The following is a 19,212-nucleotide window of genomic DNA, read 5'->3' as shown; positions in this document are numbered from 1 at the left end:
AGTTTCACTTTACCTACATTAGTTCAGTCCCTACCCCAAACTGGCTCAACTCAGGGCTAAGAGAAATCACCACTGACTGTGACTTTTCCCTTGAGGGAAAAGCATATGGAGAGTGACTCCAGTCTCCTGGGGCTGCCTAAAAAACCGATTTTTGTTTAGCCTCACCTAGAGTGCTGACAGAACGGGCATAGTTTGGATGCCTGGCCAGCTAAGAACAAAGGAAAGCAGAGGACAGCTTGCTGCAGCTGGTACAGCTGTGTGAGACTGGGAGAAGGCACAGACCCTGAGGCTGATCTCTCTCTCAAATTGGAGGAAAAGAAATAGAGCCTCCTCCAATATCCAAGCTTGTGGTAAAACAGTCAGTAACCAGAGAGTGCAAGTGATTACAGGCTCTTGGATAAAAAAAACTATGTCTGATTAGTAATAAAAATGCACAAGTCCATAGAAGAGGTTTGAGAAGCCCCCAGAAACTCCAGCTGGGCTGATTGGTGAAGGTCATTCCCTCATGAAGCCATTCTGTAAAGACTAGGAGAGTTGTGTCTTCAAATACACAGCTACTGATGTAAATCTACAAGGAATACAAAGAATTAGGGCAACAACATGACTCATTAAAATACTCAAAATAAATCTCCAGTGATCAACCCTAAGAAAATGGAGATCTATAGATTATATTTTAAAAATTCAAGAGATCGCAGATAGACAACTAAAAATCAGAAAACAATGCATGAACAGAATGAGAAGATCAACAGAAGAAATAGATACTATTAAAAAAAAAGACCTAAACAGAAATTTTAGATCTGAAGAATACAATAATTGAACTGAAAAATTCACTACAGGAGTTCAACACCAGACATAAGCAAGCAGAAGAAAGAATGAGAGAATACAAAGACAGGTCATTAGTTATCCACTCAGAGGAGAAAAAAAAAAAAAAATGAAAGAGAATCAAGAAATCCTAAGGGTTTTATGGGACTAAGAACATCTTAAATAAAGAGCAACAATAAAACTCTCTGGTAAAGGCAAACATATAGACAAATACAGACTATCATAATACTGTAGTGGTGGTTTTAATTGTACTATAAATGTTAAAACACAAAAGCATTAAAAATAATTATAATGACAAAAATGTTAATCAATATACAATATAAAAATATATAAATTTGGTATTAATAATATAAAACGTGTGTAAGGAAGAGAAGTAAAAAGGTAGAATTTTGTATTTGATTGAAGTTGTAGTCAGCTTAAAATAGACTTTATAACTCTAAGAGGTTTTATGTAAGCCTCATGGTAAACACATACACACACACAGAATTGTTAAAACTAATAAACAAATTCAGCAAAGTTACAGGGTGCTAAAAATTGAAATCCAAAGTCAGTTGTGTCTCTATAGACTAACAACAAACTATCCAAAAAAGAATTAACAAAACAGTCCCATTTACAATAGCATAAAATAAATATAATACTTTGAATAAAATGAATATAATATAAAATAAAATAATATAATATAAAATGAATATAATATAATACTTTGAAATAAACAACCTAGGAGTTGAAAGATGTACAATGAAAACTACAAGAAATTAAAGGAGACATAAATAGATGGAAAGACACCCCAATACTAAAATTAATATGGAACCACAAAGGGCCCTGAATGTTGAAAACAACTTTGAGAAAGAAGAACAAAGATGGAAACTCCTGACATTACCTGATTTTCAAAAATATTATAAATCTACAGCAATCAAAACAGTATGGCACCAGCATAGATCCAGACATAGACCAGTGGAGCAAAATAGAAAGCCAACAAATAAACCCATACTTAAATGTCAAATGATAGTCAACAAGTATGTCAAGTGTGCACAATGAGGAAACAATAGTCTCTTCAGCAAATGGTTATGGGAAACCATAACTGGATAGGCGTATCAAAAAAAAAAAAATAGAATTGGTCCTTTACCTTACATCAGACACAAAATCAAGTCAAAATGGATTAAAGACTTATGTGTAAGATGTAAAACTCTAACACTTCTAGAAGAAAACATAGGTGAAAATCTTGATAATATTTGTCTTGGCAATAATTTCTTGGATATGACACCATAAGCATGGATAGCAAAAGAAAAAAATAGACAAATGGGACTACATTAAACTAAAAATTTCTGCATAGCAAAGGAAATAACCAACAAAATGCAAAGGCAACCTATAATATGGGAAAAATATTTTCAAACCATATATCTGACAAAGGGTTAATATATGAAATACTCAAGGAATTCCTACAACAGAATAGTTAAAAAAAATAAAATAAAATAACTTAATTACAAAGTGGGCAAAAAATTTGAAAAGACATTTCTCTAAGAAGCTTACACATAGCCAATAGGTATATAAAAATATTTCAACCTCACAAATCATTAGAAAAATGAAAATAAAAACCACAGTGAAGAATTACCTCACACCTACTAGAGTGGCTATTATTATTATTACTTTTAAAAGTGATAAGTGTTGGTAAGGATGTGGAGATATTGGAACCCTTGTACAATGTTGTTGAGAATACAAAATAGGTGTAACTGTTATGGAAAACAGTATGGAAGTTCCTCAAAAAATTGAAAATTAAAATACCATTTGACCCAGCAATATCATTTCTGGGTATATACCCAAAACCTCTGAATCAGAATCTCAAAAAGGTATCAATATCCTGAACTGATGTTCAGAAAGGTAAGTAACACATGCAAGGTCACACAGCAATTAAATATTGGAAAAAGTGATTTGAGCCTCATAACCAGTAAATCACAAAACGAGTCTTCCTATAACCTGAGAATTCCCAGGAGATGAAGAAAGCCATGTTTACTCACTAAGACTTGAAAACCCAGCTCAAATCTGATTTCCTTGTCTGTGGCCTTGTCTACATGGTTCAGTTTTTCACTCTGCTTTCAACATTTCTCATTTTAATAATCATTTAATTACTATTTTAATAACTATTATGGAGCATCTTAAGTCACAATCTAGTGAAGAGATAAGATTCACATTCTAATAACTATAATACAGGGAAATGCCATAAATTCATTCGGCTAAGATAAAAAATTCTAAAAGAATTCAGAAGCAGGAAAGGTCATTTCAACTTGTCTGATCAGAAATAGCTTTATATGTGAAATGATATCGAAGCTGAGCTCAGATGTTGTCTAAGGCAGGAAAGAAAGAAGGATTATGAAACAATGGGGTGTACTTAGTTTTACTAGAATACTTAGATTCATACTGGGGAGACTGGGGAGTTGTGGGAAATAAAAGTATATAAACAGGTTAAGGATAGACTGGACACAGTTTTGAATTCCAGGCTTTGATTTTAGATTTTGTAGTTGTAGTTGATATTGTGCTGAGCAGTTCAGACTCACCAATAGGAATGAGAATTAAGTTTCCATCTGCTGGAGGTGCTGGTGGCAGACAGCACTCATCCATCAAGCTCCTTCCCAGGGGCAGTCCAGTGACTGGTGGATTTGGCTGTAAAGATTTGGACACTTTACCACAATTCAGGATAAAGCTGATGAGTTAAGTCAGCTGCTGTGAATGCATCACAACATAACTTACTCTGCCCAGTCCTGCTGACTTCCCTTCTCCTGCAGGTGTTTATTTGGGAGCACTCCCTAATAAACCTAATGCATGCTAATCCACATCTCAGAGTCAGCTTTCTTGGGGACCTGATTTTCCACAGTTGCAGTCAATTGAAATCCAGGGGATTATAGAATATTTGACGCCCAAAAAATACATTAGAGAGTTTAGTATAATACAATTGTTCATCATCCTAGATGGCTAATTGAGTTCAAGCTTTTGCTCTGCTCTTTTCCAAAGCACCAATAAAACTATATTAAGTAAAGAATCTTATAACAGCAAAAAAGAATGAGAGAAAACCTTCAGTGAAAAAAAGACATTTGTACCAACTGCTGCAAACCACAAAGTATATGAGAACCAGTACTGATGAAAAGAAAAGCAATAAAGAGAGGTATTAAAAATAAAACAGAAAGGAACTACAGTAGGAGAGAAGGAAAAGGGATGCTAAAACAGGAGGTGTGAGTGAAATTCTTCCTCAAATTCAACGCATATTTTAAAAGCAAAATGATAAAAGGATTAAAATAATAATTTCATTGATTGAGAGGAGGAAAAGAGATGAAGTTGAATATCTGTGAACTAAATCACCATCCTTCTTAGAAGAGCATTAAGAGATAAGATGTTAAGTTGATAAATTAGAAAAGATTATTTAAGCAATTTAAGTAAAGTGTGTAATTTCCACATAAGGAGGTATGTCTGAATAAATACAGCTAAGTTTGAGAAGTTGAACTGGGAACAGGATATGGAAAAAATAGTAGTCTCTCTTTTATCGTAAGCACCTCTGTAATATTTTAATTTTTACATGCATATTCTTTATTTTTAATATATACATACAAAATACACATTTATTCATAGACACACATGCACACATCAAAATACACTTAATGTAAACATTTTCCTATGATATTGCATAATTTTGAAATGTGGTGATGAACATCTACAAGCATATATTTTTCTATACAGACTCCTAACAGTGGAATTATAGAACCTAAAGGAAAAATACATGTATGAATATGTATAAAGAGCTCTTAAGGCTTTTTATGGAGATAAATAGACGAGGATATAGCTGTAGGTTATTGGTAGTGTTCCAGTACTCGGGCTGGGTGGTAGATTTATGTCTCCTTAAAAAGTAAACAAGAAAGCAAAGAAAAAAACTTTTATTGCTGGAATGGAGGTAGGGAAAGAGAAAGAGTTCTCTCAGTTTCCCTAGAACTTTCACTTCCATAGCCCTGAAAATAGTTTTAGTAAACATACAAGCTTTACTTAAAAATCTTTAGTGTTCCCTTTTTTCTTGTCACAAGACATTGCTGCTTGAATTTTATTAACATTAAATTATTTAGCTTCTTCTACATGTTCTACATAATCTAGAATTAGGAAAGAAAACTAAAAGCAGTGAACTGGGGACTAAACTACTTCTAGACATTTGTGACAACTTCTCAGAATACTTTGCTAGTGTATTGGCTCTCTCGTAGCTCTTCTTTTCTTTTCTTCTCTTTTCTTTTTGCTTTTTCTTTCTTTTTTTCTTTTCTGTTCCTTCTTTACTCTTTTTCCTTCTTATTTTCTGTCCTAAATCCTTTTTTTCATCTCCTTCTTGTGTTCTGACTTTCTTTTTTACAGTTTTGCTTTTGCCTCTTTTCCTTGTGTATCAGTTCTACTTTCAGGTGCAAGTAACAGATATGTGGATCAAATGTGCTTATTCTCCCACATAACTGCAAGTCTAGAGCCTTATATTATTATTTTATTTTGTGTCGCATTCCAATGATAATATTTAAATCAAGGGACTTATTATTCCAATAGTGACAATTAATCCAATAAAGAGATGAGTGGGGGAAAAGATGCAAATTGATGAAAAATTACAACATCACTGAAAGTTCAGCCAACTAATTACGATGGCAATGGGAATGGAGAGTATCATTATCAATTTTCAAGACTGAGTGACTGAGACAACAGGAGCAGGACAAGAAGAAATAGTGTTCAGTAAGAACAGCAAGTTTGAAGAATCAAGGTAAACATTTTTTGGTTTACATGTATGTAGAACAGATGCTAAAATATGATCAGCAGATCACTGGAAATGTAAGAAAAAAGTATGAGAAAGAGTTAACCTGTAGATTTTGTAGTGTTACTTTAAAGAGAAAAGATCTTAAAATATTAATTATTGTACTTTCTTTACACCCTGTCCCTTCTCTTTTCATTTGAAGGGAATGAAGTAACTTAAAAATGCCTAGAGTTGTTGTAGCAGAAGTGCAGAGGAAAAGGCACAACTACTACTATATAAATAAATTGTGACCAAGATCCTAATGTCCAGATAGTACAGAGAGGATGTAAATATCAAATTGATCCCACAGAAAACTTTAGAAAGCATATGGAGAGGAATAGAAAGCAACATCAGTGGTCCATGTAAGAGTAAAAGATAGTCTTATGGGATGTAAATGGGGTAGAGAAGACAGTGGACCATGGCCAAAATGGAAGCCCATGTCAAAACAGAAGGATATAACCTGGGGGATTTGGATGAGGTCATCAAAAGGCAGGAGCAACTTATGTAGGCTGTCAAGTAGAGGACAAGACAACAGCTGGAAATATTAACTCGTCATGATGTCAAGCGAGAAGCTTACTTCCCCTGAACAGAGGCCAGTTGGGTGTTACCTTCCTACAGAAGAATTCTTTCTATCAGTCATTGCCTATATAACACCAGAGACTCTTTCAACAGATGGATGCCCTCCCATGCTATGCACTTTTGAGTTTTCATCAAAACTACCTTGTGAGCAGATAACTCTTTGCCGCAGCCAAGGACTTTGTAGGCATCACCAAAGCACAGAGAGTCCTTGACTTCTAAAGGGACTGCAGTAGAATGAGCTTTGGAAGGTAGTGGGGCTGGGCATGGGAAAAGCACACTCATTACACTACACAATTTAGTGGTTACTCGTATACTGAAATATCATCACTTGATTTTCAAATATCTATAAGTGATGTGTTTCCCAAATTTAGTAAAGTCTTGGTGGAAAAGAATAATTTTTATGTAACAACCTCCTACACTCACATAGAATGAGATCTTTAATGGACACTCATTAATAGTAGTTGACTTAAAATTGTAGGTGGTAAAAATGGAGGATGCTGGTCAAAGAGTACAAACTTTCAGTTTTAAGATGAATAAGTTCGGGGGATCTAATGTACAGCATAGTGACTATAGTTAATAATTCTGTACTGTATACTTGAAATTTGCAGAGAGTAGATCTTAAATGTACACACCACACAGACAAAAAATACTATGTGAGGTGATGGATGTATTAACTAACTTAATTATTAATTATGGTAATTATTTCACAATATATATGTATATCAAGTCATCGCATTGTACATGTTAAACTTAAACAATTATATCTCAATAAACCTGAAACAAACCTTGTGGATTAGAAATGTTCCATTATATTATTTGATAATTAAAAACAAATTAGATACAGTTATACCCTATTCTGAAAAATACTGATTTAAAAGGTAAGTATAAATACATGAAAAAAATATTAGTATAAAAAGAACTCTTTTCTAACTGTCACACTTAATTTTCTTAGTAGTTCTCTCTATGAGAACAGGGAATTCTCTTCAAACATAAAAAATATCCAGAGAAAGTGAGAACATATAAACCATCTTGAGTTAGTCTCTGAAATATTTCAAAACCTATGCTCATCTCTTTTTTTCTTTCTTTTTCTCCTTTAGGTATTTATTTCCTTGCTACTTCATTTCTTAGTCTCCCTTTGACTGATATTTAAAAGCCTCGGTAAAGATGAATGCATTTCAAACCTAAATATCCTTAAAACAATCTTTGCTAACAAAATGTGATTAAGGTTTCTTTAACCTCTGACTTCCTAATGCTGCTGGGACATTTATTTTCTCATTTTGTGTCCATCTGACAAAAGGTCTGTGAAATCATTTGGTAATAACTTTAGATACCATTCACTAGTGACCCCATGTGCCTGTTATGAGGCCTTGTCCAGCAAATTCACATTATATATTAATAGATAATTTATATATATATATATATATATATATATATATATATATATATATATATATACACACACACACAGAATTATATATATATATATACACACACACAGAATTATATATATATATATATATATATATATATATATATATATATACACACACACAGTTTGCCTATGTAAATAAAAACCACCTCTGGTTAGTTTCTTAGCTCCTAATAGAATGGCTTAATTCTGACATCTTTCTATATGTTCATAAACAAGTAGACACGGGTATAACTTTTGCCCTGATCTGTACCCTTAATGCATAGGTATCACATATACACTATAAACTATAGGTAGAAGCTACGTCTTTCTTAAAGTGACACATCTGCTTAATTTCTCATTTACTCTAAGAAGATTGTCAAGTACAAATTTGGTATTATCACTAGAATAATTCATCCATTTATTCAAAAGTCTGCGCTCTACTCTGTGCCAGACACTAAAGTGAGCACAGGAATGGAAAGTTAAGGTACAGCTCCTGTACTCATCAAAGAATGTGTGATCTGGTGTGTCTGGTACCCACATAAGCAACCTGGCATGCTCTTTTGTCAGGGATTAGTAAGGATCAGAAAGGAAAAAGCTGAAGCTTTCACTGGCATAATTTTAGGGGCTATTTCTACACCTTCTCATATTGACCCATTTAGTAACCCCTGCTATGTAGTGTTAGCTGACGGGAGTGGATGGGCTATGCATGTGCATCTCCTTGTCAGAATCGGTACCAGGTTAAAAAAGAAACATTTAAGGACATTTTGCTTGACATTTTAGTCTTAGATTAATGGCTAACATATATGTTTACTCTTTTTTCGTTTAGGAAGTGTTGGTCTCAGGGACCTCCTTATTGTATTCTTAAGAGAAGGAAGAGCAAGTATCAGCGTATTTTGCCCCCCAACTGAGACCTACCTGCTTTATATTCAACCTCTTTGGAAACCCCAAAGAGCCTTCTGAGGTTAATATCTTATACTAATATCTTGTTATAGTGTTTAGGTCATGGGGTCTAAATTTAGTATGAGTTAAATTTTGGCTCTATCCCTTACTAAATTTGTGAATTTTAAGTTTGTTTCCTCTTCTGTAAAATGTGATGGATAATAATAGTGCTGACTATAATGTAGGGTTTTCAGTAATGAGACAATTTATTTAATGCCCTAATTCATAGCCTAAAATATATGAACACTCAAAAATGTCAGCTTTGGCACAATTGTTATTTTAAAATAAAAATGGAGTTTGGAGGAATGAAGATATTTATGAAGTTTCAAAGCTTGTATCACAGTCCGGTTGGATTTCAATGAATTTACTTCCAAAGCTTTCATTCTTTATTGCTTAGCTCAGAGAATCTCTCATCTGTTTCTTTAATCTGATTTCGTACTCTGAAATTATGATTTACTGTTTAAAGATTGTCATAAATAAAAGAATAATAGTCAACAGGACATAATACAGCTCTATAGTCCAGGGTAGAATCAATCAATATTTGTAATCCTAACTTTTTGGATTAAAAGATGAAATGTATCCTATACACATGAAAAGTGTTTAGAGTTTTCTATGTGTTGGATTTTAAAGTCCTGAGGATGGGGCTAATGTATTACCAAGGCCAACACAAGCCATGACATATATTAGAAACTCAATAAATACGGCAAAGTAAATTTGGACTCAAGATAATACATTAATTTTGGCAATATAATAATTCATATGTATTGCTAGACCATCAGATTGATGATAGACATTAGCAAGGTCATTATCATAGCCATAATTTACTAATTATGTTCTCTGTAATATTATAATATCATCAAGTTTGAAGTATTCTCAGATAAATTATTTTAGCTATAAAATTACTGAGGGGAAAGATTTTCAGGAGAATGGCTGGTGTGGATAACTATCCAAATAATTAATGAGTAGCTTTTTTCCCCATGTACTTGGATAGTCGTGTATTTCAGGAAAAAATGATATATGTTAGGAAGCAAATATGTAATCCTTTGCCCAGGTAGTGATTAGCATGAAGTGGAAAATAATGTCACTCCTTTGTAACTAGCATTGTGACATAAAATTGAGGATTAATGCCTGTCCCTTTTTTTCCTCAAAAATAACCTCTATTCGACTATTATTTGATATGAGGAGCATCAAATGGTTCATACATACTGATCCTTTTAATCATTTGCAGTGATTTTTTAGCTAATTAAGCTTGTGATTACTTTAAGAATATTAGCAATAATGTTTGATTTATAGTAAGAATTGCTTCCTTATCTTGACATGATTTTAACGATCACATGTGGCATTTGAGATGGATTTTACTCTTTCTGCTTAAACAACATTCTAGTTCATTTCTGATGTGCAGACAAGAAAATACCTTATCGTAGCATAACTGAATATGCAGTTTCATGGACAGGTAAAGACAGACCTAAAATACTTGGGGAAGATAAAGAGGAAAATGAGTCAAGAGAATGATCTTCGAAGAGTATACGATATGCTCAGTGTCACAAGCCTGAACTGTAGGAGTGAGTCTTGAAACTTCTTCCTCCCTTATGCTCTGCAATTAAATTTTCAGAGTACTTTGAGTTTTATCTTCAAAATTTCTCTCCAATGCATCTGCCTCTATATTATCAAACTATAACTGGCTAAAATGTCTGTTGGATGAAAAGCTCCATATCCACTCTTGTCTCCTTCCAATATCTTTAACGAATCCATTGCGATATTTTAAAATGGAAATATAAATATTTCACATCAGGCTTTTTGCTCAAAAGCATTCACCAACTTCTTATTGCTCTTAGGTAAATGTTCAAAATGTTTGCCATGGTCTATGAGGTCTTCAATAGTATGACCCCAACTCTCTTTATAGTTCTCACCCGTGCCATCCTCCTTCACCTCTCTTATCTCTCTTTGAAAAATTTCCTTCAAACAAACATGATCTCTGTCATTACAAAACATTTGCACATACTCTTTCATTTGCCTCAAACACTCTTCTCTCTGCCACAACACGTTCGGCTACATAGAATAATACCTAGTTCTCAGCTCGTTTGTTGTTTTCTGCATGAAGATTTCTTGAATTCTAGTGTTACGCCATTGCATAGCTTATACCACTTAGTATTTGCATTTAATTGCATTTAAAAAATTGTTTACTTATAGGTGTGTTTGTGCAATTGCTTGATTAGTAGCACTCACTGCTCCACTGGACTTTTGACTCCATGAAAGAAGACACCATGTTTATTTTTCTCACTTTGTATTTTTAGTGCTTTATATTGTACCAATCATATAATAGCTCTCAGTATACATTTTTTTAATAGGATGATTGAATGGATAGTTGAATAAATGGATGAATAAACTAATGTAGTAGAATGAAATATTATTTGCAAATTGTCAATCTACCCTTTGTTATAAGACTGGCTATGGTTAAGGAAATATAGTCCCCGAATGTGAATACATATAGAGTAGACTTGAACCCAACCCACAGCTTAGAGTCAATTAGCTGATCTGAGTTGAGCTCAGCAGATCCTGAGTTGACCCACACGTTTATGAGTGAGAAGTAAATTCTTTGCATAAATCAGTTGGTGTTCAGGTTGTTTTCAATAGCAGCTGATTGATAAATTCCTAATATATAAATATATTAGATTATAATTTATAATGGGTAACAAAGCCATGTATTAAAATTAAGAAAATATAATATTTTAATCTAACATAATTGTGTATATTATATAAATTTTATATATAATTATACTGTATACAATAACTATATCTTATCATATATAATATATATTTAAATTACTTCTTGCTCGCTAAATAAGAAAAATATTCTGATACTCACTGAAAACTTATTTAAAGCTTATGAAGAAGAAAATGTATTGAATTCTTTTGCACTTATCAAGAAGATTGTTTTCCTTATTTTAACTCTATACTTTTTCAAGTTACAGCCATATTAAACTTAGTATTGCCGTATTCTTTGTAGCTAAATATATGCACTTGAAGAAGTTGAATCTTGTAGATTCCTTTAAGTTCTTGGTTTCATCTTCTAAAACATATACCTTTGTTTGGCAGAGAAATGTCTTTGAAACAGAAACCTAAAGCCAGATTTTATTCTCGCTAGTTCCCTTCCAAGAACTGAAGAGTAATTGGAACAATAAGCTTATGTTCTGTAGCACTCACTGTACTGCTTTAGCAAATTGCTGTTACTTTTCTGAAGAAGGCAGACTGTATAGTAATAACCCACAGGGCATGTTTTTCTGATGAATGGCAAGTGTGGGATGCTTCAGTCACTAAAATCTCCAGGAAGAATCTATTCCTAGAAACACATGCTGATGCTCCCAGACAGTGCTACATAATAGTAAGAAATGAATAGGAATTATCATTTTTTTATATAGCACATGCATTTCAAGTTTTCCATAAGGGTATATTTTAGGTTCACTGGTTTCTAAATGCTTTGTCATATCAACATCTAGTTTATTCAACTCTTTTCAGACTTCTTTGAACTGCGAGAAACATTAAAGATCATCTAATCAAGTTTTATAAAATTTCTGGGGACTTTAAAATATAGTGATGCCCAAACCCACCCCAGACAAATTCTGGTCATTGGACTTGGGCATAAATATATTTTTTTAAATCTCTCAGGTTTATTTTAACATACATTCAAGTTTAAGAACCTTGATTCTAGTTTAATTACTTTATTTAATGAAGGTGGGAACTGAGGCCCAGAGAAGTAGAATGATTTACCCAAGGTGACCAAGGAAATCAGTATAATTATTAGTGAAACCCACCCAGTTCCACAGCGTAATATTTCTTCTAATAGAGTAAGAAATGCCTTCTCTTAATTGGCATTATTTTATCTACAACTTTATTCATACATATCAGCAAGTATCACCTTGAAGTTTAAATTCAAGCTCACAGTACTGCTAACGATATGCTTTCTTATTTTACCTTTTACATAGATATCTGTAATTTGAACTAGTAAATATCATCTCAGAAATACTAAATTCAAAATACAAATAATTTCATATGTAAGGTAATATAATGATGTCATATATATTCATTTTTTCCACTAGATATAAACCAGGATTTGATTATTATACCTATTGATCAATTGTGTACCCACCTAATAACAGAGAAAGTTTATAAGGAGGTCTGTTAACATTTCTTTTACATATGATGAAGAGTGTGAAGAGGACAAGTAAAAAAAGCAGAAAGCAAAAAGGGTGAAGAGGATTATTTGCAAATGTGAAGTTACGGTCAACCTTGTGTGATTTTGAATGAAACGTATATACAGAAGTGTTTGTAGGAAATGAATCTAAGTAAATATTGAGAGGGAGTCTGGAAGGAACACGTATTGTCTTTGTAAACTAACCTTTTATAGGCTAACAGAGCTGTAATTGGTGGTGAGTTAAAGTATTTTGAATAGATTTTGCCAAATCCTGCTCTTGATAGAGTTACAATATAAGTAAAGCAAAAAACTTAGAAAATAGGTCATGTATTTGACCTATGGAAATATAAGGAAAAAAAAGGGGATTAAATACAAGAACCCACAATTAATTTATTATTTTCAAAATTTTTCTTTCTCTTTCAAAAGGAGGACATACTGCAATTCAATACAGTATCATTCAGTATATCATATTATCATGGAGCTTTGTGTTTTCCACATGTCCTACTGATGCACATATTTGTCACTAGAAGGAGTAAAGACATTGACATCACAGGATAGTGACTATCTCTGCTCATATTAAAGTGCTCACTGGGGAAAAGCAGCCATTTGCATCATTGGACAAAGGAATCATCTTATTAAAGATGATAGTGTTAATAACACCATCCGCAGCTAATGTTATCTAAGTCATATGACTGGAAGACTCAGAAGTGCCCAAAAGGGGGCTTCCCTGGTGGCGCAGTGGTTGAGAGTCTGCCTGCCAATGCAGGGGAAACGGGTTCGAGCCCTGGTCTGGGAAGATCCCACATGCCGCAGAGCAGCTGGGCCCGTGAGCCACAACTACTGAGCCTGCGCGTCTGGAGCCTGTGCTCTGCAACAAGAGAGGCCGCGATAGTGAGAGGCCCGCGCACCGCGATGAAGAGTGGCCCCCGCTTGCCACAACTAGAGAAAGCCCTCGCACAGAAACGAAGACCCAACACAGACAGACAGAAATAAATAAATAAATAAATAAATAAATAAATAAATAAATAAATAAATAAAGTGTCCAAAAGATCTCTTCCTTTTTTGCTATGTTTCTAAATGTATCTCTGGGAGGGCTGAGGCTGCCTAATGCCTGTTTCACTGTAACAAGGTCATTTTTAATGAAAAGAAGTTAATTAGGCCCAAATGTATCTCTTTTGGTGCAACTGGTGCTATCACAATTTAAATAGTCTCAGACATGCTGGGCATGTGGAGGAAAAACTAGAAGTGTATCTCACTAAGGATGTCAATCTAGCAGTTTTAATGAAAGAAATTCCACTGGGAGCTAAGGAAGAGAAATATGAAAGGCTTAGAAATTATTTAAGGGGAAAGGGGACAGGAAATTTGCAGAATGAGGATAAGAAAACTATAAACTAGAAATAGAATGTATAATAAAAATGATTGTGGAAGGCAATTGAATATAAATGTTAAACACAGTTTCCAAAGTGTCACTAAGAGCAATTATTGTTAAAGTACTAGTTAAACACACAACACACACACACACATACACACACAGTGTTGAAACAGAAACACTTTGAGAGTCTCAGTTAATCCGCATGTCAGCACAACAGGGATTTCATTCAACCAAGGTTTTTTGGTTCACTTATTACTAAAATATGTTAATAAGATTGCCTTTTCTATTTCTTCTAAACGTTAGTCATTTTATTTTTCAGCTGAAACATTTTTAGATCGACCTATCAGTTGTTTGCCATGAGAATATGATTATTCATTAACAGAGAATAAACAAAGAGAATGAAGATGAATTTTTATATAGTAATAAATGTGGAAATACGAGTGAGTTTATTACTGTAGACTGAATCATATAAAATTGTTCTTTTTATGTCAAAAATTTTCAATTATCAGCAATTCCATGTAATTCAGCATGTGAGGAGGGTTAACTGAACTTGAGAATGATAGAAATACACCAAGAAGAATCTAAATCATGAGATTAAATTCAGTAAGAAAGAGACAGAAGTATATGCCTTGCCAAAAATAATTTCATAATAAGCTTTCTTTCAAAGAAGTCCTAAGCAGCCTTTCTTACCATCCCAACTCTGTTGACTATAACTTATCAAATCCCAAGTATTCTTCAGATTTTTTTGAATCAGCACTTGGTACACTGCTTTCTTCTTCCTCTGCTTGTGGCCCTCTATAGTCATTATAAAGTAATTTTTTCAGCAGCCCACTGTCATGATCTGTCTGCCTTCAAGCATTGAGACACATTCACTCATATTATTTCTCTGAGAAATTTCACCTATGAATTCTTGTACTCTGGTGTTTCTCGTATCCAAAGCAAAAGAGCTATTTAGAAGTTTACTTTTAAAACAGGGTAGAAATTTAGAAAAATCAAAGGTGCTCAATTGCAATGTGTTTTCTTAAAAATGTGAACTTAGAGATTTGAAATAAAATTTTAAGAATCATTAACTACCTGGTTCATTTTACAGCGCCCTTTAGACTTGACATGGAAGATGAAGGTAAGGGCCATGATGAAATATGGAGGGTAGACTGGACAAAATAAATCAACTGATTATTCATTTTATTTAACATTTGAAGAAGAGGATGAATATATATGTGAAGATCACTATTTGGAACAAGAAAGGAGTCAAATTTCTAAAAGAGTCAATTAAACAAAAAATGTCTAGGTATTTCCTTTATGTTTTCATTATTAGCAAGTGAAAATAAAATTATAAAATGCAGAAAATACAAAGTATATGAAATAGCATTTTCCTAGAATTATTAATGTAGGAGGAATTACAATATTCACTAACTTATACAAGTGATGGTTTTACCTTCAATATCTATCGTTAAATAAATAATTACTCACAAAATCTTAATGAGGATGTAATATCCAATTAGATAGTGTTACTCTGAAAGGCACCAATAGTGTATCTATTAGTTTTTACTTAACTCTATCATTGTAAATATTTTAAAACCATTCCATGCTATGATTACGTGGAAATAAAAGAAAAAAGTATTACTTTATATGAGATGTTTTAAATAACTTCAAATTTGATTTAGAATTGGGGAAAGTAGTGAGATATAATATTAGGTTACAGGATTGCACTTCTAAATCAGAATTGCTCTGCCTGTGTTGGTTTATGATGGTAAATTTTAACATGTCACTTAACCTCTCAGTTATTGGTTTCCTCATATGTAAAGTGAATAGGTCAAAAATCCCAGACTCCCTTACAGCTCATAAATGTTAACTATTATTCTAAGCTATTCGAGCATACCTTCTTTTATTATTCTTTACTTTACTGTGCTTCACAGAGATTATGCTTTTTACAAATTGAAGGTCTGTGGCAACCCTGCATCGGGCAAGTCTATCAGCGCTATTTTACCAACTGCCTTTGTTCACTTCACTCTTTTGGTGATTCTCACATTTCAAACTTTTTCATTATTATTTAATTTGTTACGGTGATCTGTGATCAGTGATCTCTGATGTTACTACTGCAGAAAGATTACAGCTCACTGAAGGCTCAGATCATGGTTAGCATTTTTTAAGTAATATAGTATTTTTTAATTAAGGGCATGTACATGTTTTATTAGATATAATGCCATTGCGCACTTAATAAACTACAGTATAGTTTAAACATAACTTTTGTATGCACAGGGACACCAAAAAATTCATGTGACTCACTTTATTGCAATATTCACTTTACTGCAGTGGTCTGGAACGAAACATGGAATATCTTTGAGGTGGGCCTGTAGAAGTAAGCTGTTTTAAATTATTCACTGTTGTTCTTTTGATCAAGTATATATTTAAAAATTTTTATTGATATAAACTTGTAAAGAAATTCTAATATTAAATAAGGAACTTTATGATTTTCCATTGACCATTCTCAGGAGAGTAACAAGTTGGGCTTCTCAGAAAAACTAAATATGAATAGCACATCAGGAAGGAAAATAATCAGTGTAAATTTATCTTGAAAGTTACTGTCTATAGTAACAAGACTTATTGACGACCTCTGTGGTAAGCACGGTTCTAGGTTTTGGGGATGCTCAAGTTAAATACAAACAGAAAACAAATAAAAGCAATTGGTATTTTCAGAGTGCTTGGTTTCCACTAGACATTTATATACAAAACGTGAAATAAGTGAGTTATATAACATATTAGGTGGTGATGAGCGCTAGAGGGGAAAAAAGTGAGGAGAGACTTGCAATATTCAAAAGCGTGGTCAGGGAGAGTGACATAGGAAGCAGGTAAGAGGGGGAGCTCGCTCCTACCTGAGGCTGAGGAACGGTGTTCCAGGCAAAGTGCAAGCGCTCAGAGGTAAGAGCAAGATACACTTATTTGGAAAGAAAGTTGTCCAAAACGGCTGATGGACGCAGAGTCGAGGTGGTGAGAGCTTAGTTCAGGGAATTGGGAGTGGAGAGTCAGATTATTTTGAGCTCTGTATCCTCTAATTCAAAGGATTTTAAATTAAATCTGAGTGAAAAGTCACTGAAGGTTTGTGTAGGGACTTGAAAGGCTGGCACTGATGTGGTTAATAATATTGATGTGTTAAAAAATTTACAAAAATTACAAAAACTTTGACAATGCTTTGGAAAGAATTGAAGAGTGACTCTGAAAGCCTTTGTAGCCACGTTATCTTATTAGTGGTATAAAAAAGGACTCAGACTTCCTGTTTAATGCTTTATGTAATAGCAAAATGCAAAATATCCTATTTCATCCAGGAAGAACTTGATTTTCCTCCCATGGTGGAAAGCAAAAATATCTAGAAAACTATATGGCAATAAAGTAAAATGCAATTCTTTCCCAGAAAATACTGCTTTAAAAGTAATTGAAAATACTGCTGCAACTGTAAAGGGAAGAGCATTAGAACAAATTAGACTGTGTGGGAGGTTTGCTACACAGCAGATGAGAGAACAGATATTTCTAAGATGAATCAGCCTAAGGTATTTGCTGGATTCTCCTTCAATAATAAAACAAAATGAAGGGCTACTTTTTCTATGAGGCACTAAAAGAAAGCTATATCAGAGACATATATAAGCTCAACAGTAGATGACTTCTTATAAAAACTGTATTTTAGGAGAAAATTGTATCCATATAAACTCTGATGGAGTACCTACATGGCATGAACTTTTAAAAGGAAAGATAAATTAAATATCACATGCTATAAGAACCTATTACTTTCCTACTTAGTGCCAGAGACTGTATATGCATTTTGAGTTAAAATAAACAGATGCAAATGGCTTTTTATTTAACCATAATCATGCTTTGGATAATCTCCTGTAAGCAGACATTATATCCAGGTCTAACAAGGAACTGCTTTTATGTTAGCAGATGGAGTTTACTTATTAGACCATGCTTTACAAAAATTGTTAAAATAATAAATCTCTCCCCATGCCCTGAGGGTCAGTAATTCTCACTCCATAGGACAAACTGAGGGATAGTATTACAGAACTAAGAACACCCAACAGAGCATCCTGCATTTCTCATTTTCTGAGATCCAGCTGAAAACATTATAGTTTTTGTGCTAAAAAAGCAAAAGTATGTTTTAGACATGTAGTTAAAGATAACGTGTGACTACTTTTGAAAGATTTTAAAACCATTCCATATCATGAAGTAAGAGGCCAAGAGGATCTAGTTCCTTTGCTAACATTCAAATATATTAATGTTAATATCCTCACACATGTAAATGAATATATGTTGGAGTGGTCATTTGAAATCTCCCTTTCAAAATAGTATAACATGAGCTCTCCCACAGTCTTATTTTTAACAGTTCACCAAAAAACATAATTTTTTTAAACTATTGTAATTTGAGCTTGGCTTGCTTGCTTCCTGTTTTTTCTCCCTCCTCCCTTCTTTCTTGCTTTCCTTCTAGTTCTCTTTCCTTTGCTTATTCCCTACTGCTTCTGTTCCTTTTTTCTTCTATCACCAAGAATTAAAAAAAAAACAAGAATTAAAAAATAAAATCTAAAAAGATCTAATAGAAAATCTTGCAGAGAGTGGTATGCTGAATGAATCTTTCTTCTAGCCCAGTGAAAGAAAACCACCACCACTGAAACCAGGTAATATGTTTACCTTAAATGTTAAATGGGACTTTGTAAATGTGATTAAGGTAGGGATCATGAGATGGGACTGTTATCCTGGGTTATCGAAGTAGGCCCAGTGTAGTCACAAGGGTTTGTGTAAGAGGGAGGCAAGAGGATCAAATCAGAGAGAAAGAGATGTAATGACAGAGCAGAGGTTAGATTATACGAGGAAGACTCACAGGACAAAGAAGGCAAATGGCCTCTGGAAGTTGGAAAAGGCAAGGAAACATTGTCTCCTAAACCCTCCAGTAGGAGCTCAGTCCTCCAACACCTTGATTTTAAGACTTCTGACCTCCAGAATGATTGTGCAATACATTTGTTTTGTTTTAAGCTACAAAATCTATGGTAATGCTATAGCAGTAATCAAAAACTAATACAGAGAATGACTTATACAAATGCATGAAAGTTTGAGAC

At 33.5% G+C, this 19,212-nt stretch overlaps 1 protein-coding gene across 13 annotated transcripts in view; it reads right to left on the bottom strand.

Moving 5' to 3' along the window:
* Positions 1-270: 270 nt before the first annotated feature.
* Positions 271-19,212, bottom strand: part of LOC309623713 (uncharacterized protein) — a 244,439-nt gene continuing 225,497 nt past the window's right edge. For 10 of the 13 annotated variants that reach the window (XM_082380816.1, XM_082380817.1, XM_082380814.1 and 7 more), the window contains one exon: positions 271-568. In XM_082380816.1, the coding sequence (XP_082236942.1) occupies positions 302-568 (267 nt within the window). In that variant the 3' untranslated portion in view covers positions 271-301. Of the gene's footprint in view, positions 569-2,991; positions 3,481-19,212 lie in introns of those variants that run through there. The other 3 variants (XM_082380811.1, XM_082380810.1, XM_082380812.1) reach the window with 3 other exon arrangements.

This window comes from Balaenoptera borealis, assembly GCF_965194805.1.
Source record: "Balaenoptera borealis genome assembly, chromosome: 2".
In the NCBI taxonomy this organism is placed as follows: Eukaryota; Metazoa; Chordata; class Mammalia; order Artiodactyla; family Balaenopteridae; genus Balaenoptera; species Balaenoptera borealis.
Note: the sequence above shows the minus strand (reverse complement) of the source record. Positions and strands in the feature narration are given on the sequence as shown.